Source organism: Echinops telfairi, unplaced genomic scaffold (genome assembly GCF_000313985.2).
Source record: "Echinops telfairi isolate 266 unplaced genomic scaffold, ASM31398v2 ScPeMD7_2;HRSCAF=8, whole genome shotgun sequence".
NCBI lineage: Eukaryota > Metazoa > Chordata > Mammalia > Afrosoricida > Tenrecidae > Echinops > Echinops telfairi.
In genome coordinates, this window is record NW_022103898.1 from 24,514,358 (window position 1) to 24,536,867 (window position 22,510).

Consider the following 22,510-nt stretch of genomic DNA (forward strand, 5'->3'; position numbering starts at 1 on the left):
ACCCTGGTGCCTTCAGGGTTAAAATTGTAAGGCTTCCTTAAGGTGATCATTTCTTCATAAATTTTTCACTTGGCCTCTAAGGTAGAATTGCTTGCGTCCCCCACACCCCTCCCCATACCGCGTTTAGTTCGTCGACACCCGGGAGGTGTCTACAGATGTGTATACCTTCATACCCGGTAGAAAGTGAATCAGAGGACAGATCCTTCTTTTCTATGGCAGAATGTGTATTTTAATGTCTGCAAACCCTGTCCCCAACACACATTCTTTTAAGGGGGAAAAATGCTTCTGTGCTCTAGTTTTAAAATGCAAAGGTATGATGTTATTTGTCACCATGCCCAAAAAAGTCCTTACTCGATAACTTTGCCAGAAGAGGGAGAGAGAGAGAAGGCAAATGTTCCCCCAGCTGTTTCCTGTCTACAGTGTCTGTGTTTTGTAGATAAATGTGAGGATTTTCTCTAAATCCCTCTTCTGTTTGCTAAATCTCACTGTCACTGCTACATTCAGAGCAGATAGCGCCTGCGCAATGGAATAAAGTCCTCAAAATTGAAATGTGACATTGCTCTCAACATCTCCCATCTCTCTGGATTTCTTTTTTTTCTTTTCTTTTCTTTTTTTTTAATTCTTTTTGCCTCATTATTTCTGCTAACCAATTCATTTCCAGACTTTGCACTTCAGAAGCAATGGGAAAAATCAGCAGTCTTCCAACCCAATTATTTAAGTGCTGCTTTTGTGATTTCTGGAAGGTAAATATTTCTTACTTTTGAAGTCATTGGGGGGATTTTATTGCAATTGTTTGCTGCTGCTTAGAGGTGTTGTGCACTTTAGAATTTTCATTGTTTCTGAACTGAGCGTTATTTATAAATTGCTGAATGTGCAGTTCTAGGGGGAATGTGACAAAATAGCTCCGGGAGATGGATGCGTTTGTACAGATATCTGTATGAGTAGAAACTAGTGCGAGGTACTTAGGCTAACCCCTCCACTTCTGCCAGGGCTGTGGTGGTGGCGTTATAAAAAATTCTTGTAAATCCTGTCTATGATTAAAGGCTATAGAGCATGGATGAGAACTTTTGGATTTTTTTTTTTTGCAGGTGCAAATGTTTTATTTTTTTAATTCGTGTGTGTGTGTGTGTGTGTGTGTGTGTGTGTGTGTGTGTGTGTGTGTGTGTGTGTGTGTGTGTGTGACTTATCAAGACTTTATTTACAAGGTTTGCCAGCTGTGAAGAGTTACATTTGAGAGGACATTAAACCCTTTCCATGTGATTTTTGGAGCTGAAGTCACCGACTTGCGTGCACTTTTGCCCGGAGAGTCAAAAGTTAGAGTGAAGTTTAACGTGCTTTTCCTTAAAGAAAAAGAACTCCTGGGGAACTCTTGCTGACCTGGCATATTTGTATGCAGTAAACAAATGCCTACGGGTAGATGGGGAGCGGAAACTTTCTGTCGGGTGGCTGCCTATCCAACTTGACTCTTTTGAAGAAGGCTTTTTGAGGGCAGAGTTTTGCCTTGGGATTGTGTGTGTTGTAAAACCCTGATTTTATGCTCTGGGTTGTAAAAGACTGTAGGTAAAGTTTGGCTGCCGCTGTCAGTGCACCGACTTCGGGTTTCCAATCACTGGCCCTCGTTCAAGTTTCCATTCTCAGCAAAATTATATCCTTCAAGATAGGTGTTTTTTCAATTTGCAAGCACTTTTAAGCAGCTGTCACTGGCTCCGCTGTTGCAATTGCCTGCGGGCACAATTCATAAAACGTCCCTGCCACTTAATGCCGTATTCATCTCTCGCTTTCAAATACTCCACCGCTAGGATGTTGCTTGGTCAAGTTAAGTGGCTTGGGAGTTGAGGATACTCCCTTGTCAGGCACCTGAGCCTGCTGTCCTTGAGATTAAAAGACACTTTTGTCACCTTGCTTTGCGTGAAATGAAGTCAATACACAGATAACCTATCTTGCCTGGCAGCTGGGGGATTTGTCTTCCCAGTTAGATGATCATTAGAGGTGGTGGAGAGGACGCTCGGCATTCATCACAAGTTCAAGTGAGCATTTCATTCAGGGCACGCTGAACTTTGCAGAAGCGGGGCTAGCAATCAATTTGTGACTTCTCCCCGTGCTTGAAGCAGGAAGTGGTTTGGAGGAGCTTGGTCTTTCCAATGTAATTTCAATGAGTCAAGATGCCTTGCCTAGAGGCGGCAGAACTCACAGGCTGCTTGTACTCAGAGTCTCCAGGTATTTCCTCGGTGGGCAGAGCAGGGGAGTCCAAGGGAGGAGGTCAAGACCGAAGGCTAGAGCTTGGATCTCTATCTGGGCAGTCCTAATAGACGCACATGGGAATCAGTGGCATAATAGGGGTGGGGTGGGCGTGGGGGAGCATAGTGACTGAAATCCCAGCTGTGTGATTTATTCATTGTTTAAATGGACAATAGGCAGCCTCCCCAGGCTCATAGCATACCTGCCCGGGTGTCCAAGTGTAACTAGATGCTTTCACAAACCACACCCACGGGCAGCACACGTTTTTTAAGTCCTCACTTTTCTATTCACATCAGTCTCATAAGACCCACCCTGACCTGCTGTAAAAGACCTGGAACAAGCTAAATTGGGTCCACCTACTGTGAGTATTTTCTTATGACTCTCCCCCTCAACTTTTTCTGGGTGATGTCCACTGTACCCCAGACAGCTGAGGTCAATTGATAGTCCCTTTGTTGAAGATAAAAAGAAAGTTCTTTTAACATTGGGATTTATGAATAATGGTTGAGAAAGAGTCTTTCTGGAATGTTTGCCTGTTCTTCTCTCTGCTGTGTTTTCTCTCTCTCTCTCTCTCTCTCTCTCTCTCTCTCTCTCTCTCTCTCTGTGTGTGTGTGTGTGTGTGTGTGTGTGTTCAAAACACAAGGGCCAGGAGCTGCTGAAGATATGGGGCTGTTTTCAAACTTCTAGCTCCTGAACAAGTTCATGATTGCTTTGCCCTTGGAGAACCTAATATGATAAACCCTCTGTTCCTCTATAGGTGTACTGCACTGTCCGTGGTATTAAAGGAAAATACATGGGGTGGGGGTGGAGGGTGGGGGGTGCTTGTCTCTCCTCAAACTATAGAAATTATAAAATATAATTCAGAAAGAAAGAGAAAAAAGAAAAGGTTGTGGGGTAAAACGTTCTTTCAATGTTAGAGATGTTATATGTATTGCTGGGTCTAAATGTGTTATGCTAGGACTATGTAATATATAGGTTTGATATCCAAAGGGTTTCTCAATGCATGGAAGCTCTGAGTTGAGTGAATTGTATTCCACCTGGATTTCATAAGAACTCAAGAACTTGAAGGCTTGTAGGACGGCAGGTGCTTGATATTCGGCATGAGCATAGACTCTACAGAAAAGGTCAAGACACAGGATTGGCAAAATAGCATACATTTTAGAACTGGCACCTTGCCAGAATTTGGGGTTCAGGGGGATATGTCCTAAAAGATCAAGTTCTTTTGAGAAGGGCAATAAAGCCCATTATTTTCCATCGAAATAATGAATGGGGGGTGCAAAACCACTACTTCTTTTACAACTAAGAAAAATGAGGGCTGGCTGATAACTTGTTTCTAGCAGACCCAGTAGCTTGGCAAGGTAGGGGTATTCAATGCCTATTAAGAAACTGGAAAACGTGTTCAGTGGCATTCCCACCTTCTCTTTGATCTTGTGTCTATTATTCATGGTAATTTGCAAATAGTGCTTTTCATCTGCAGGAGCCCTTATTACAAGTCGGGCGGCTAACCTCAAGGTCAGCAGTTCAAAGCTACCAGCTACTTCCTTAAGGATTATAGCCTTAGAAAGTCATTTCTACTCTGTCCTCTTGGGGCGCTATAACTTGGACTAGAGAGGACGGCAGTGAGTTTTAGTTTTTTCCTCTTCAACTGTTTTGTGACCATTGACTAAATATTCCGTATGAATTACTGTCAGGGGTGTGGATTTCCTGGGGTTTCTGTTGCTGTTGTTTCTCCCAGTTGCTGGCTGTGAAAGCGGAACGCTTCAAAAACAGGGCCACTAGTGTAGCGCCATCAGCTTGAGAATTTGGAGCGCAAGGCAGGTGACCAGAAAATAAAGTTCCGGGTCTGCTTCTTACCTTCCAGCAAGAACTGCGGCTTCCAGCCTGGCCCCATGACCATAATAGGGTCTCTTACCTACTAGCCCTCTTTCAGTGGCTCTTTCAAATTCCCTGAAGGTGGCCATATCCAAGAGGCAAGGCTACGTACCTGAGATGACTTCCTGGAAGAAGCCACATCTTCGTGCCACAAGTTGCCATATGGAAAAACTTCGTGATCGCTGGGGTGTGCTTTCTACGGGACTGACTTGAGTTGCAGGAATCCTGCATCTGGCTGCCAATCATGGGCTCCATCAGACCCCTGGGGCCCTCGGTGTACCATGCTATAACATGGATATGCCTCTAAGGGATGAAGTTAGAATTTCTATGAACCCACCACCCAAAAAAAAAAAAAAAGGTTACGCAGGTTTTGAGCTCAGTACCTAAGCCCGGCATGCACTTGTTACCTATGTGCGCCTTTGATAGTAGATTTTACACAGAAGGCTTTAGACGGCAGAGGGAGTAACTAGCTCCTTGCATGTCTCCGTACCCCTCCTAATTCCCCATCGTCTTCCTGTTTCTGGGTCTGTTTCGCCTTCCACTGTGATTGGGTTCACTGCAGATAATCCCCAGGGATATTTCAATCTCTCGATCTTCAATTCTCTTCTCTCTTTCCTCCTCTCTATCTCTCCCTCCCTCTTTCTGTCTCTGTGGTAGAAAAGAAACTATAAAGATTGATAATATTGTCTCAAATCCCCTCCCCCCTTTGGTCACAGTGCATTCTCTTTAATCAGTAGCTGGGCTATGATTTAATAGTCCGGTCAACAATCGAAGGAGGCCTAGTAACACGGGAATTAAAGAATGCCACTACTAACGGAAGGTCAGAGGTTCAAACCCACCACCGGCTCCACGGGAGAAAGTGGTGGTCGACCTCCAGAAAGATTCACAGCCCTGGAAACCTGTGTAGCTGTTCCACTAGTGGTCTCAGTGAGTCTAATGGACTTCAAGGTGGTGGCTTTGGGTCAACAAGGGATCACATACCATCTGTGGACAGCCAGTCAAGAATTTAAGTTAACAAAGCATATTTTGGCCCAAACGCAGTTGAAGGCTGGTTGGCTCTGAAAGCGCCCCCAGCCTCTCAGAGTGCTCTGGGCTCCAAATGGGAATGTCAGCACGCGTTGTTGACATAAAAAACACTTCGGGGTATCTTAACTCATTTCGTTGTAACCGGAGCCCATAAGGGACGTTCTAGTAACTCCATCCGCCCAATAGGCAGCTGCGTTTCGGGGCAGGCTTCTCCAAAATTCGACAGTAGCCAGGGAACTCCCACACAGGATTTTTGTTTTTGTTTTTGTTTTGATGCCAGTCCTTCGCCAGTAATGCCCAGCGCTTCTCTGGTAATTCGTTGAGCTTCAGTTTGGGGAGTTCTGATGAACGACAGTTAAGTAATAGAGGGGAAATTACACCCTGGGGGGTGGGGAGGGGGACACGTGTTTCCCCTGAGTAACTAACCGGAAGGTCCACGGTTGATACTCACTGCGAAAGAAAGGCCTGGAAATCTGTGTCCTTCAAGACTGCGGCCAAGAAGACCCTACTGGGCAGTTAGTTTCACATGGGGTCCCCTGCATCAGCATTGGGGGGGAATGGGCAATGTAGCCGTGTCCCACCCCCTACACGTCTTGTGAGGACCAGGAGGACGCCTGACCTCCTCTTATTTCTCCCCAGGTGAAGATGCACGCCGTGTCCGCGGCCCACCTCTTCTACCTGGCGCTGTGCTTCCTCCTGGTCACCAGTTCAGCGGCGGCCGCGGGGCCGGAGACGCTCTGCGGGGCGGAGCTGGTGGACGCTCTTCAGTTCGTGTGCGGAGACAGGGGCTTTTATTTCAGTAAGTAGCTCTCCCTCTCACTGCACCCTTGAAGTGCGAAGTGGATGGCTCGGTGGGTTTACAACAGCAGGGAGGGTCACTGAATGACTGCCAGGGGCTGGCAGACTTCCTCGTCCCAGAGCTTCCTCCCCTGTAGGGGCGTTGGCATGACCGCAGATTGGGGGTGGGATTTTCCTCCTTCACAATTTGGGCTTTGAACTCCTTCCTAGAAAGTTTCCTTCCATAAGTGAGCTCTACCCTTGCTATACTGCTCCTTTTCCATGAAAGGACAGGGCCAATGAGCCCTGGGGTGCTGAGCTGTCAGTTTTCCAGAGCCATGGGTGCACCTGTAAACTTATAGAAGCATCTAGGCCTATGGGAAGTGCATGCTTGGGGATCCCATATTAAGACTCTCCAGCCCCGCGGACTTGGAAAAAAGAGCTACGGGCACTTCTTAGGTGTCCCTATGAGATATTAAACCACCAAGAATGGCCAGAAGAAGGTGGATTGGCAGCCTATGCATATTTGCAAATACTCAGACTCTCTTGAAATGTGCTCTGTATTAGGTTTCCCTCTATGCAAATAGACCTTGGGTTGTTTGTTTGTTTGTTGTTGCTCTCCTTAGCCATAGCTCTTCTCTGGGCTTCTCCAGGGATACTTGGATCTAGAATGCAGGGGTGTTTAACCAGCACAATACCACTTACCTATGAGCTGGTCTCAGGTGATTATGAAGTACATAGTAAAAATCAAATGCCATGGCAATGCCTGCAAATAACAAAGGCAAGCAAATGTCAGTGTTGCTTAAGGGAACTGATCGCCTAAAGAGTCCACCTCCAGTGCACCTGTCTCGTTGTATATTAAAGGGCGGCGAACAATTGAAAGCCAGATGCTCATTCTGTGTCCTTTGTAGGGATTTTAGGCTGCAGGAAACTAATAGTCCTTAGTGAGGGTAAATCATTCTAAAAGGTTACCTCAGTCACCCACTAGGCTTTGAATAGTTCCTGTGATAACTCACTCAGTCCAAGTATCTCTCAGCTTCTTCCAGAGGTCGCGGCGCGTACATGCGTGCGTGCGTGCGTGCGTGCGTGCGTGTGTGTAGGGAAGATGAGAAGGAAATGGCTGGTGGGAAACGAATGATTCGTATTCACCTTTCATTGGCAACAAAATAGCCTTTATTGCCTATTGACTAGTAGCACGGAATAGGAAGCCCTTTCTACCATTTGAATTGGCTTCTAGCCAATGCCTTGCTTAAGTGAACCGACTCATGCTTCTGGTAGGGAAGCAGTTTTATCCAGTTCTCTATCAAAGTGCCAATGAAGGAGTTCATCGGGTGGGCGCTTTGAGGATAGCAGACATGATTTCCCTCTTAAATAACTTGTGGAAGGCAACGATGCAACATCAACATCAACCAACAATGACTCCTACTTATTCTATGATTGGCTGCTACTACTACTAATGCACAGGTTAAAATTATGTTCTCATGGCCAAAAGAACTTTTTTTTCTGCTTTGATAAATCCATTTGTGCAATTTCCTTTGATCCAGTTCACTAGGTAATTGCCAATCTGACAAGTATTGTTAGGATGTTGAACCTGGCATGCTCCAGAGTTACATGATGGTGCGTGGAAACTGGGTCCTTCTACACCTGTGGTGTCTACATTAGATTCTATAAAATGAGAATGGAAAGACTGATTTGGTCCTAAGTAACTGAATGACACGTATATTCACATAGACACTGAAAACTTTTGAATGACTATGATAGAAAATAATTTCAAGGCATGGAAATTGTACTTTTATGGTTAAAGCAATGATCAATTTTTCAAAATTAAAATAAAATTCTGCCTTAAGAAAAAGGAGGGTAAAGTTATATAAGACAACTCTTGATGTTCTGTGTGTAGTTTTGAATGGAAAGTGATTTTACAAATCCTAGAGAATTAAGTGTTGTTATTTTTATCCGCATTGTCATGAAGTGCATGTTTCATATGACCTGCCTAATAAAGCCCTGTGACTTATGTAAATCACTTGCCTGACATAGATCCTCATGAACAAAAGTATTTTTTTTTGTTCTAAGAGAAGATATCACCCGTGAATTCTTTAATTCAAAACAACTCTAACACATTTCAGGAGCACTGGTACCACAGGGATTAAGGTGCTTAGCTGCTAATAACCCAAGGCCAATGGTTTCGACCTAACAGCCACTCAACAGAAAAAAGTTATAGCAATCTGTTCTGATAAGGATTTATATTCTTGGAACCAGTTCGAACCCTGTCCTACATGAGCAGAATGAGTTGGAATCAATGTGATACCAGTGGATTTGGGGTTACCAAACATCCATGGTGTGTAAGGTATGGTGCTAGGCATAGATCAGAAGCCCGGAGAGATTGCGCTGAGCATCAGGGAACTCACAGTCAAGTTACAAGGTCAAAGCTTGCAAAGAAGTAGTTAGCAAGTGTCATAAGAGGAAAATAACCACTGGATAATAGATTATAGTATCTTATGCTTTTCCTGATTATTTCTCAGCTGATTTTCTGAATCACCTGCCTTTACCTGGTTCTCCTCTTGAAATGGTGTCTAAACCTTGATGTCTAAGCCACTGCCACTGAGGTGATTCTGACTCATAGCAACCCTGTAGGACAGAGTAGACCTTCTCCCCAGGTTTTCCAAGCTGGAAATCTTTACAAGAGATGACAGCATCATCTTCTCCCAAGGAGTGGCTGGTGGATTAGAGCTGCTGACCTTGCAGTGAAGAGCCCAGAGGGTAATTCCAAGACTGTATTGATTCACTTTTAATTCCACTGTCTAGCAGAATGCCTGTCCACCATTGATTGGTGGATTTAATGGAATGAAATCTAAAAGAATCCCAGGAAATTAAATGTGTTTGTTACATGATTTTGATCCTAAAAGCCATCAAGAGTTCGGTTTTATTCACTACTTGGAACAATTCTCACCTCAGATATACCCAGTTATTGGATAAAACTGTTTTTCCTTTATTTAACCGAATACAATGTACACTGTCAATGACTTAGAGGCAGCATTTGATCACCTATGGTCTGTTTTGTGTTTGAGCCAATTATTCTTACAGGCATGAGCTGTTGTCCACAAATTTTACTGCATTTCCTTTTCATCCCCTGGGGTTGATTGTGTGTGGCGAAGTCAACTATAAGCATTTAGAGCCTTTGGGCTTCTTTTCCAGGCCAGTCTTTCCTACCTCTAGCTCACACCAACTAATTCTTTAAAAAAAATTATTATTATTACTGTTATTTTCAAGTTTCACTGGGCTGTGTCTTTTCGTTCATCTACTTTGAGTACAATTTGGAAGTAAACATGATTTTTTTTAAATCATAGAAGGCAGTGTATGCTTAGTTTGAAATTCAGAAACATTTCAAAAAAAATGACTTGTGTCACTGGGTCGTTTTTATGCCCCCAGACTATTGAACGAAGAGACTTTTTAACCCTATTAGACACAGGGCCATCCCGAGGACAAGATTCTGTCTGCTTATTTTCTATGCATTGATCCAGTGTTGTGAGTGATCTCATATGTCCCTGTGAGCACAGTAGGGAGCATGCTTCTAGACTGTGTGTGGACATCTCCCCCGCGTAAGTGGACCGGTTCATCAATAATTAATGGAGCTTCCCCAGACATGTGATGAAATGGAAGTTCCAATGAAGAGCTGATTACGCATTCTTCCCCATACATCATAGTAACAGAGCCTATCAGCCAGACTTGTACTCCTAATCCTGGGAGCCCGACGTTGGCAGATGGATGTGAAAGCACGTTAGGGAAGAGTATGACCTGACCAGAATGGTGGCACTCTTGTGGTGGGTGGCTTGTCAGAGCCTCATTTTGTATAAAAACGAACTAGAAGAGAAGAGCTTCAAGTGAAATAGAAGCTCAGCTCGCCAGAGATATGTTTTTTGACAGACTTGGTGATTAACCGATTTAAACATGCTGTTGAGGGGCTGGTGTGTTTCTTTCTTTGGACACAGTGAAGCAATTGATGGACAACCAACCATTTTGGATGGTTTCCATTAAGATCAACTCAAAGAAAGAGTGTTCTTGGGGTCCTTTTTAGTTTTAAGAGTCTATAAACAGACCCTTAAATAAACTGTATATGCTTTACCTCAGCAGTCTGGGGAAAAGGAGAAAATAAATCAATTAGAAAAAAAATTGGATATCCTTTGGGCGATTCCAGAGTTATAGCCTTTGTAAAACGAGCTGCCAGTGCGTAGTTATTAAAGCCATGTCTGACTAAACAAGTAGCATTCTTTTTCCTGTTAACATATACTATCTTGAACAGAGGTTAAGTGAAACTTTGCAATGAACTTTTATTGTTATTGATTGAAATGACCTTCCCAGAGCTAGGCTATAATTATTAATTCCAACTTCTTTCATCTGAAATGGAGTGCTCAGAAAACTGGCCCCCCAGACCCGTTATTCATTAGCCTTATGACTTTGGCAGGCACTGAAGTTTCCTGGACTGAAATGTTCTTGTATATAAAATGAAAGTATTTGGGTAAAGTAAATAATCTGTTCTAACATTAAGAGACTTGGACTCTAGGTTATAATTAACAAGGACTTGGTGCAATTTAAGAAAGGTTATCGGGAAGGACACTGAGTCTCCTTTGCCTTCTTTACATAGTTTCTGTTGGCCCCAAAGATCGGAGGTATCACCAAAAAAAAAAGTTTTAGGAAAACAAAAAAAAAATGCAGCTTCTTTGTTTATTTCTGTTGTAAGCTGGGTTTCAACTGCTCAGGTCTAGAATAGAAGCTCACAGGGGCCTCGCATGCAGATGACCTGTTGATGGAGCACTAAGAGGGCAGACCACCATGCCACTTTGCTAAGAAGAACCAGACGATAGCTTTTATTGTTCCATGTTCTCTATCTTGGCTGTGAGGATACATGATCAGAACTGTGTAGCTGGACCTTATTAAGTGAGAAGGGATGAATAAGGACTTCCGTATCTAGACCAAAAGAATTTTTTACAACTGAGTGGCACTGACTTTCCTGTAATTAAAGAAGAAAATGTGCAATTTGGGGCATTCAAAGACACCCACTCCCTTCAAGACCATCTCCTCCCTAATGGAAAGTCAAGAAAAACCAAGAGATTTGAAGAGTTCAAGACCAAAAGGCCTCTATGACCCCAGTTTGATATCTGGCTCAGCAACTTATTTGGTGGAAGGAACTTGAGAAAGTTACCGCACTGAACCTGTTTGCACCTTAGTTTCTCCATCTGTAAAATGGAACTGAACTCATCATTGGTGTTAGGATTACATGTGTTAATATAGTATCATGTATTAATTTAAGTATTGCCTGACACCTAGAAACCTGTACATGTTAGCTCTAACACTCACTGATCCTCTTCTGGGCTCACTTGCAGGATCTGTTGCAAAGGGTGAGGGCTCTGGGTATCCCAATTAGCTATAAACGTATTTCCTTTCCTGGGAGGTGGCTGATAGAACTGATACTGGTGGTAGCAATTATGTAGTGATGTTAATAACATGAACAAGGGTCTTCTGTTGATCTAGTATAATTAAATATTCGAAATCAGTTGCATTGACTCTCCCAGTTGGTCCTTGACAGTCCTGGTGGACAGGAGCATGCTTTATTGGACAAAAGAGAAATGTGGTACATTGTGATTCTATGACTTAACCTTAGTAGGTGAATTGAGAAGCACGTTCGCGATCCCTTATCTCCAAAACAGGTATTCTTTCGATCATCTGCATTATGTGGAAAGCCTGGCATTGTATGGGAAGGGAGATGTTTCCAAAACCCCAGTCCTCTTCTGAGAATGAAGAAGCAGGAACTTGTGGGTGACTTCGTTGATATCGAGTACTTCCTTGAAAGATGGCCATGATCCCATATCCCAGTTTACCTTCTGGAAAACTAGAGGAAACATTAATAGAATTTCCTCAGGGGGCACGAGAAAAGGTTTCAGTGGTGAGAGCCTGCTGCTGAGCAAAAGCCTTCCCAGACTGGACTTGTGGACCCCCGGCAGATAGAAGGCTGCCGGAGCTGACCGCTGGGCCCCGGGACATGCAGTGTGATCTGGCAGACTTGCGAGTCTTCTGCCAACCACCCTTGCAGCCATTTGTTCTGTTGGTTTTTCTCAAAAACCTAATAAAGAAGGATTATGTATTTGAAACAACGATCCTTCTTGGGGGTACTATGAGAGGTGGTAAAGGGGAGGTGACCGTATAATCCAGACAGAGGACAAATCTGGGACCTACTTTCCCTACCTGACCATAAAAAGAGTGATGGCAGGGGTCACGTGTTTGGATTCAAGGCTCCTGCCTGCACAGGGACCCCCTCGGTTGTTTGAAGAGCAGAGCTTTGGGAAGGTCTCAGCTCTCCAGCGGCTAATCAGGAAGACAGTTTTGATTTCATGATCGTGTAGGCATTCCACAAGTTCCACAGGTGTCCGTACATGAGAGTCCACCTTCTCCGTGTTAGCAGTCTCCACTCAGACTTCCCAGTCCACCCCCAAGCAGCCAACACACTGGAAACAGGCAGCAGGTCTTTCCCGGGGAGATTCCTTGGTGTCCCTTGGGATGGGCTGCACAGCTTTACTCTTTTATGTAACCAGACGTCTTTGACAACCGTGGTGGCAAGAGTTCATTTCTGCACTGAGCTGCTGCCCTGGCAGCCTTCCACTTGACACCTCTCTCTCTAAAACATCAGCATGTTCTTAGATCCCAAGGAATTGCTTTTGCTTGCCTGAAAAGTTCAAATCCCCAGGACTTATTAGCTGTTAGACTAAGGAGATGACAGCACAGCATTTTGTTTGTCATTATCTATAAGCTAGATCATGCTTAAAACATAGCAAAGAGCTGTTAGTTGACATGCCGTTCCTTAGCCACAGCAAATTGTATGCCTGTTGAATGCACTGTTTAGTCTCGCATTGGCTAGAGCCACCTAAAGAAGCCCTTGGAAAGTTCTGGCTTTTCATTCTTGGCATAGTTGGGCCTCACCCCCCACCCCCCTTTACTTTTTCACTGAACCTTAAATACCAAGAAAAGCCCTTCACTTACTGTACAACTGGCGTACTGCTTTGTGCAACTGGCTGGAACCTTGGTACACGGCCCTCTGCATTTGTCCGAGGGTAATTAATGGCTTAGCAATATTAGATCAGCAACAGTGTGGAAACTGTGGGACCCGCGGAGACCACATGGTCTTTTAAATGCTCAGACTTGCTGCAGGGATAACGGTTTCTGTGCGAAGGAAGGCAGCACCCTGCAGTCGCCAGGAAGCCACCCAAGAGCCAGATTATTAATTAAGTATACATTACGCTAATATCTGTCTCCCCCTCTTAAAACGATCTTAACTGTTCAAAGGAAATAAAGCCCTGGACAGCTACAAGTTTGGAAGGCTCTGAAACGTGGGAGAGCCCAAAACTCAGGTATAAGATGAGAAGCCTGAGACCCAAAGAAGAGAAGCCTGCCCAGGGATGCACAGGTGATTCGTGGCCGAGGTTGAAAGCTATCCCAGAGCATCTCTTTCCTGCATCAGTGTAGCATTCTTGCACTGGGCAGTGCTGAATCATGAGTCAGTGATTGCAAATGATGAACATGCTCGCCCATTAACCCCAAGGTTGAATGTCTGGGCGTTGGAAGAAAGGCCCGGCCATCTGCGTCCCCAAAACTCAGCCAGCACAGACCTGGAGCAGCACCATTTGGCTGAGACACATGTGGAGTTGTACGGAATTGTAACCAACCAAAGAGCAACTTGGTTTTCATGTGTGGAGGAGCCTCCGGTCGTGTCGCAGTTAGGAGTTAGGCTGCTCACTGCAAGATCACCGGTTTGAAACCACCAGCCAATCCCTAGGAGAGGGAAAGACAGGGATTTCTACCACCAGGAAACAGTCTGGGAAACTCACAGGGGAGAGTTCTTCCCTGGCCCGCAGGGTCTCTATGAGCTGGCATGGGCTCGATGGCAGTGAATGTGTGCATGTCAGAATGACCTGGCGAATGACACAGAAGCCTCCAAGGGCACACACCCCTATGGATTTAGATCCTGTTGGTGTTTTATATACCAATAAGCTCCCCTGAGCCTGTAGTGAATGCTTTCATTTCCTTTGCTGTCAAAAATGAGGACCTAATGTCGGGGGTTTAAATGGGAGAAAATGTTTTGAGAAACGATGTACAAATGCGCTTTACACAATTGATGTGTGTATGGATTGGGATAACAGTTATATGAGCCCCTAATAAAATGTTAAAAAAAATAAAACAATAAGAAATAAAAAAATTTAAAAAATTTACAGACACTTGGAGCAAGGCCCTGCCCGTCTCCACAAAGGTGCATAAAGCCTTCAGAGGTGCCTCAGGCATTGCCAGTCCACTGAAGGTCATAATTCAGACTAGGACTGTATATTATTCTAACTTTTGGGTCACTCTCTCCAATGTCAACTTGGGTAGAACTGCTTCGGAATGACTTAGCAAAGCTGTGCTCCTGGAAAGTCTGAAACAGTCTGAAGAGTTGTTGTTGGACCAGCGCTTTTTTTTTGGGGGGGGGCCTGGAGATTCTCTGGGGGACCCAGTCCAGAAGCAAGTTACACCTGATTTTTTTTTTTGCAGCCTTCCAAGCAAACTCTACTCAGTGACTCTCTTCTGACTTTTCCTTTGGCCAGGGGTCTTTCTGATGTCCTAGAAAGTCTATGGAAAGGGTCTTTGTAAACTTGGTACAAATGCCATCGAGTCGCATCTGTGACTATTGCTGGGAAGATGGGACAGACTCTTACCCTGTAGAAACAGGTCTTTCATCAGAAGCAAGTGAGGAAGAAAGTCGGCGCTGAGCCGATCGAATCCCGCCAACTACAGATGGTCTACGAAACTAAGGAAGGGAATACCTCGAGCTAGATTCTGGATCAAACTGAGCAGAGGACACTGTAAATCTGAGCTTCCCCTTGCCTTCTGACCCCCTCCCTGGACATGTGTTTAAACTCCTGCGTCTTTCCCATGAAGCAGGAAAACCAGACTCAATGCCATGAAGTAAATTCTGATTCAGAGTGACCCGAGAAGACAGGGTGGAACTGCCCCTGTACGTTTCTGAGACAGTAACTCTTTACAGGAGTAGAAAGCCCATCTTTCTCACAGGTAGTAGCTAGTGGTTTTGAATTGCTGACCTTGTAATTAGCAGCCCAATGCATAACCACTATGCCGCCAAGGGCTTTCCCATATCCCCCAACCCCTTAATTTGCCCAACACGGCCTTTGGTGACAGGGTTTCTCAACCTTAGCACTACTGATTCTCTGAGCTGGATGATTTGTTTTTGTTAGGAGAGAGTGGGATAGGGGGCATCCGGTCCAACACATTTAAAAATCTTTAGCAACATCCTTGGCCTCTACCCACTAATAGACCCACTGTTAGCTGTGACTGATAGCCCCCTCCCAGTCATAACGATCATGAAGTGTCTCCAGACATCGCTAACTATCACCTTGGGGATAAAATCACTCCCCGCTGAGAACTGCTGGGTTAGAGAAGGCACCCGAAAGGAAGCCACTAGGGAAGTGGGGAAAACCCTAGCCACACACCGACTAATGATCCGTCACTGGTTAATCCGGATGCAATGGGGAGAGGCACTGTGGTTTTAAAAGCTTTTCTCTGAAAATGGACAGTTCTTCCCAGAGACTATTTAAAAGTGGTTTGCAGGCCCTCCCTTTGGCTGTACAGTTCTGGAACTCTCTTTATGTCAGGGAGAGCAGTTACCTAAAAACCCACTACTGTCCATTGCTCCGACTCCTGCAGACCCTAAAGAATGGGGTCGAACTGCTCCTGCAGGTGGCCAAGGCGGTCGGTCACCTTCTCGAGAACAGAAGGCCAACTCGTTCTCCTGTGGAGTGGTTGCTGGCTTCAAACTGCCAACCTGGTCCAACTACCAACCGTTTGGCCACCGGCCAAATGCTTTAAACCCTCCACCACCAGAGCTCCTGATGAGCCAGTCAGGACACCGAGAAATGATCTGGAGCCAAACTTTGTGCTGGAAAGTTTGATCGTGACCCCCAGAAGCAAGGGAAAAGGAAGCCGGGGCTCTCTGTCCTTGACATTCATTCCATGTCTTGGTCCCATAATAAGTAAGCTCTCTGACTTTCTCAGGTGAAAAGGCCTGATTTGGAGGGAGTGACCACCATTCTGTCTCCTCTCCTGTCTTTCCTCTCAGAGTGTTGTCACCCACCCCCACCAAAAAGCACAAAGAGGTCTATGGAACACGACTTGGGAAGGCAGTGGTTCCAGGTTTGGGTCCCTGCCAGCTCCCCTGCTTAACAGATCTGTGCCCTTGGAGGAGTTACTTGCTGACCTTGGGCTTGCCATTGCTCACCAGTAAATGAAACTAAAAACTATCCTACTGTACAGTTGTTTAGGGACTCAACTAGGGAAACGCTTTGGGAATCTGAAAAGACTATCCACAGAGCACCAGTCACTAACAGTAGATTGTGTTGGTTAGGATAATGTGCCTGGCTCCACGTCAAAGCCACAAATTAGGTCAATGCTTCAACCTTCTGTGATAATTAGTATCCAGGAAAGCTCATAAGGCAGTGTACCTCCTCAAGCTTACTAATTATAAAGTCTGTTGGCATTGCCTACTCTCTGGTCACTTCGCATTTAGAAGAATGCCCTAAGACCTTCGGCACTTTCAAGCAGGACCACCGTTGCTTTCATCTGCAAACTTCACCACCCTGAGCTTGCTCAGGGAGTCTGTCCCCCACAAGGTGGTTAGGCTGACTTCATGAGGTATCACACATAAGCAAAAATTTCAGTTCTCCCAAGTCACCTACTGATGATTTCTGGTTAGCCTCCAAAAAGCAAGTATACAGTAGAATAAATGTCCTATCTATGGCAAAACAGTGTCTTCGGTCCCTCACATTGTCCATCTAACTGTTTCTTTATCACAGGCTGACTTAGGGGAGATTGGGGCTTTGTTGGTTTCTTTGAGCTTGGCTTTGATGAAATAAAAATTGTTGGGGGTTATTTTATTTTATTTCACCACCTTGGCTGGTGGCCATGTGATTTTTCTTTGCCAGAGGTTTCCCACCCAACGACTCCTACAGACTCCAGACTCGATGTAGTAGCATTGCCTTTGAACCGCACACTCAATGCTGGCCCCTGCTACCATACATACATTTCACCCTGTCGCTCTCTCACTTTCCTGAGCTCTTTTGGAAGTGGTCGTTCCGGATGTTAAAGTTCTTGGAAAACGGAGTCTTGGTGCTTCCGCATGTTTTTCCTTTCTTCCGCAGTATCCAGGATGGAGTACTTCACACAATGTCTGGCTTGGTCTTCTTCTTAGAGTGATCCCAAAGTCGATTTTCTTCTACCAGCCCCTAGACTATGCCCTGTGACTTCCACTGGCTACTGCCACCCCTGAGGACCTGACATTAAAGGCACAGACATGAGCTTTAAGGGTCCAGCTGAAGTGTCACTTTTGGGGACCTCCTCCACAGTTCCCCTTCCTGAAAACTTCTCTGAGTGCAACAGAGAGCTGATTCTAGTCACCAGGGAGTTCCCTAGTGCTGACACAGAGGCAAGGAACCCTGGTGGCACAGTTGTAAAGCATACGCCTGGCTGCTCACCACAAGGTGAGCAGTTCAAACCCACCAGCAGGAAGGAGATGTGGCAGTCTGCTTCTAAAGATTGATAGCCTTGAAAAGCCCAGGAGGCAGTTCTACTCTGATGGGGAGAGTTGCTCCTAGTCGAAATGAAGCTAATGGCAATGAGTTTGGGTTCCAGGTTACCACACTAGTTGTTGCCACCAGATTCCACCATTGGAAGTAAGTTCATGACTAGAACCTCCATTCAACAACTCTCTGCCCTCTAGCTGAGGTTATAAAAAAATGAGTCATAGTAGCTAAGGGGAAGCCTATGGACATAGAGTGCAGCTCAGCAGCTAACCCCCAAGGCAGGTATAGCAGATGGAGCATCAGTCCTTACAAGACACTGAAAGTAGCCTCTACCTGCCAGAGGAGAACTGAAGAATCAGAGACTTAGCAAGAACCACGGAATCACTCTGTTATCATGTTCTCACTTCCCAAATAAGGGAACGGGGAGCCGCAGAGGTGCATAATCTATGATAAGCTCACATAAAAGAATGCCCGTAATCCCACAGCCCCGAAACTCAGAGTGAACTGGTATGTCCTATTCTCCTGGTGTAAGGTATCAGAATATCCTTTTCAGTGTTAAGAATGTTTTCTAAGCACTGCTATCCGTTAAATAACATCAAGCTTCTTTATCCAAAATCTGATCAAATAGATTATATGACCATGGGTCTTTGTAGATGGATTGGGGACTTTAAAAATAAAAAGAGAAGCGGGGAAAGAATGAGTTCCTTTTCAGAGCCAATTTGAATCTGAAGTTATGTCAGGTAATTGACTGGCTCTTACATTTCGAATTGCTTGCTAACTCAGAAGCTTCTCAAAATAAAAGATATTGTCACTGCGTCCCCACATTCCTAACTTGCTCGTCTTCCCTGAAGGTCTTCATGAAGAAGCTTAAATTTCCCTACGTCTTTTGAGTTTTATGTTTCTTTCCATTGAAGTTCCCAACCATTCGTAGACGTGTTTAGTTTGGCAGAGGGTAGTGGTGACTCACGGAATGAAGAAATTTGAAAGCAAAGCTACTGAAAATGGGTTTAATTTCTTTGGTGGGGGAGGGGGTAATTTGGGAGCGAGCAATTGATAATTTGTCTAATTTTTCCTGGTTTCATCAGCTGCCACACTGCCAAATATTTGTTCTGTATGAGTCTTTGTTATTCCTGAAGCATAACAAATTTCAGATGCAACTACTGTTAATATGGTCAGAGTGTAAGACTATTTTTGGCTCATTTTCTCATTATTTTTGGCGGGACATCCTCAATCAATGGCTATTGAGTGAAAAAACAGCATCATATTGAAACCATTTTCAACATGTTCCTTCCTATGGATCCAACCATTTCACTCTGAGTCTGTCAAGCACAGCAAATGTTCCCTATTAAAGGGATGACTGTGTTTTCGGCATAGACACAACTGCCAATTAATTGTATTCATCTTATAAAACCACTCTCAATATGGTGTAGAGATGTTTTGGCTTTCCAAAGATTCCTTATGACTGCAAATTCCTGCCTCCCATTATGGAACAGATATTTGGGGGGTGATTTTTGAGGTTATCAATAGTACACTCATAAAATAGGCATGTCAGGCTGACCTTAGTATGTGGGCCCTGAGTCATATGAACTAGAAGTATTGTGGAAGGTATTAGTGCCGCAAATCTGGATGGCATTTCTGTAGCTTACTAGTGCTTTGCATGTAATTATGGAAATATCTCTTACCAGAGAAGCTAGGGGAAGGTAAAGTAACATTGCACAAAAGTTCAATGATGCACAAGCTAAAGATACAGAAGTGTTGCTCTGGCTGGTTCTCCGAAGTGAGGCACAGGCCACTGAAGAGTCTGAAAGTCATTTAACAGGTGACTGGTAATTTTGATGCCCCTCAATTAACAAAAATAGTGAAAATAAAGAGATGTGTCTCTCAGAAGAAACTTGATTCAGACCCATCGACAGTGTTCTTTGACAAACACAGACTTCTTGTGTCTGATGGGGACACTGGGATTGATACACGAGTGTTCAAAGGAGCACCTGTCAATGTGGCTTCGCCAAGATCTGTGGGTGAAGCCAGTGGCTACTCACACCAACCCAGTGGCTTGTGAGAAATGCCGAATCGTTCATATTTAATCCCCAAATCTGCATTCCAGACAAGGGAAAGCAAACTGAAAAACACTGTCCTCAAGTTGTCTCCTCATAGCGTGAACAGCCTCATTAAATCTCCGTGACTCTAAGTCTTTATAGAAGAGTTATGCATCTTTATTCTGTGTGAGCCCAAAGCATCTCAACTGGCACCTGAACCCTGAAACCACTTTGCCAGCAACCAAGACCCCCAAACAACCCCCTGCCTTGGAGTCAATGCCAACTCATAGTGACCCTTTGTCAAATTTCCAAGACTCTAAATCTGTACGGGAGCAGTCTCATCTTTCTCCAATTGAGCAGCTGGTGGGTTTCGAACCACTTACTTTGCAGCTAGCCATCCAACACTTTGTCCCGCAGTGGCATCAGAATGCCTTCAATCTGCATTAAGCCTTTCCATCAGTAAATTTTTAGAATCCAGGCCAATAGAAGCACAGGTTGTATTTGAAGCAGATGCCCAGGGGCTTTGTATGGGCAGGAAGTTTCCAGGGGTCCTAGTCTTTGGTGGCGCTCATCTGTCGGTGGCTCTCATCTGTTAAGAAAGCACAATATAGAGATGAAGTGTCTTTGGTGATCTGAAAAATGTGGTTGGGGGCCATACCTGCTAGTGAGCTTTAAGAATGGATGTGCTGAGAGAAGTCCGCGGAGTCCTGATTCCCTCGAGTCGATGGTGCTTTTCCTAAGAGGAAACACAGAACCTCTCCAAGGATGACCCAATGGCCTGCCCTTCTGTGAACTGGAAATTGGAACTCCTCATTGCTGTGGCTGCAATTTCCAAGGCCATCACTGAGGCCAGGAACCATTAAGGAAGCAGCCCTTAAGATGCTGCCAGGTTCTCTTTTCAATCGTCACAATTTTCAAGAACAGCCAAACAAGGCTCCTTTAAAAAATATATATTTCTAATTGCATTGAGTGGACAAATGTGTGTTCCACTCAGCTCATATTGCTTCCTTTGTCATGCTCAGCCAGGTTCTGGTATGAATTCTTGAGTCCGAGTTGAGTGGTTCCATTAGTTCCTGTTGGGATGTGAGAGAAATGATTGAAGCTTGAGAAACGTGTGTCTCTGTCACCTATCAGAAGCCTTAAAGAAGCGCTTTCAAAAGGACATGATTAAGGTCCCGGCTGACAGCATTACTAGACTCTATCCTGGAATTCCACAGCTCTCCCACTTAGTCCATTATTCAAGGCCAAGAATCCCTTGACGGCTCAAACAGTTAAGCACTTAGCTACTAACCACCAGGTTGATGCTCAGATCTACTCACACTCTTTGGTCAAAGGGCCTAGAGATCTAATTTCAAAAGATTACCATCATTGAAAGCCCTGTCAGATTTAGTTCTACTCTCCAGTACACGGAGCACCCCGACTTGGAATTGACTTGATAGCAACTGTTCTGGGGGTTTTGTCTAATTATTTACTTAGGAGCCCTGAGTGGGGCAAACAGTTAATATACTCCACTGCCAATAAAAGATTGGAGATTTGGGTCTGCCCAGAGGCACCTGAAAAGAAAGACTTAGTTATATTCTTTGAGAAAAAAGCATCCAGTGAACCTCCTCTGGAGTATAGCTCTCCATTGACACAGGGTGGGGGGTGTTTCAGAAAGGTCAGAATGAGTCATAATGGACTCACTAGCAACTGGCTTGGGTGTCTGAACAGCCTGGGCTCTTTAGCAGACTGTTGCCCCAGAGCAGAATGGGGGGGTGAAATATAAAATCAATTTGTAACATCTCTATTCTTCAAAAAGGCATTGGGGTGAGGGTGGGGGTGGGGGGAGACTTTGAATTGGAAACTTAGGAAATCTTGAGTTTACTCAGAGTACTGCCACTAAATAACTTCATAAACTTGATCATTTGTAGGTCCTGGAAACCCATTTCCATGAGAACAATGATATTCTATAAGCTGAGCCATGGAATTCCACCTTTGAAATAGGATATCTTTTCCCAATTTTCTACGAGGAAAATACGTCATAGATATAGTGTTCACATTTTCCCCACATAGTTCTTTGAACATGCTTCGAAGCACTTGCCTCCTCCTCTTGACTCGGACGAGATGTTTAGCCTACAATTATGTATTTATTGTTATAGATTTAATCCAACAATATTTTCATATAAAGCTTGTATTTCTACTTCCTTGACACTCTGTCCCTTGAAAGAAGTTGTGGAGGTAGCTTCTGAAATCTTTTCCACTGCTACCATTTAATGTTGTCATGAAGGCGCTGAAATCCAGGAAGAAAGCTGACTGGGATAGGACACTCATTGTTTGTTCCTTTGTTAGCATTCTTCTGCCACTGCCTTTTCTTCATAGTTTTGTAAAATGTATGGAAGTAAAATTATGGGATTAGTCAACCTGATTGTAGAATTATCAGCTGAATACAAGCTCAGGTCTGAACAGCACAGAAGAGGAAGATGAAACCAGGGCTTCAAAGAGGTTTCACTCAAGTGTGCAAGAACCCATTAAACACCCAGCATCACTCCCAGGCTTGAGTCATCTGGGAATATGTCTTCCGATATGATTCCTGGCCACCATGTACTGCTTTCTGTTTAGCCAGACACTAATGATAGCCCCTATCTTCAGGGAGTTAATAGTACTCCTGTAACAGATGTCACCAAATGGTACCCTCCCCCACTTGTCCCTCAGCTAAATCCAGCCCACAGACATATTTTTCCTGGATCACATCCTATCTTTGAAAATTTTCAAAGAGGTTTTCAGCAAAACCTCAGATTAACAACTTCTCTTGGAATTGTGAGTAGTTTAGAAATGCCAGCCCTTCGGTGACTCTCCACCAAAGGACTCTAGATGAGATGGGTGACACACCAGCACAGTACCTTCTAGGCTATCTCCATTTACATACCTACCTGGTCTCAACAAACGTTACCCCTGCTCCAGACATGACCCATA

The 22,510-nt window shown here is 44.5% G+C and overlaps 1 protein-coding gene across 2 annotated transcripts in view; it reads left to right on the plus strand.

The window, feature by feature from the left end:
* Positions 1 to 436: 436 nt before the first annotated feature.
* The window catches only part of IGF1 (insulin like growth factor 1), a 78,798-nt gene continuing 56,724 nt past the window's right edge, over positions 437 to 22,510 (plus strand). Inside the window, exons 1-2 of one of the 2 annotated variants that reach the window (XM_045291669.1) lie at positions 437 to 743; positions 5,773 to 5,932. In XM_045291669.1, coding sequence (XP_045147604.1) covers positions 681 to 743; positions 5,773 to 5,932 — 223 coding nt within the window. In that variant the 5' untranslated portion in view covers positions 437 to 680. The remainder of the gene's footprint in view (positions 744 to 5,772; positions 5,933 to 22,510) is intronic. The other variant, XM_004700349.2, reaches the window with a different exon arrangement.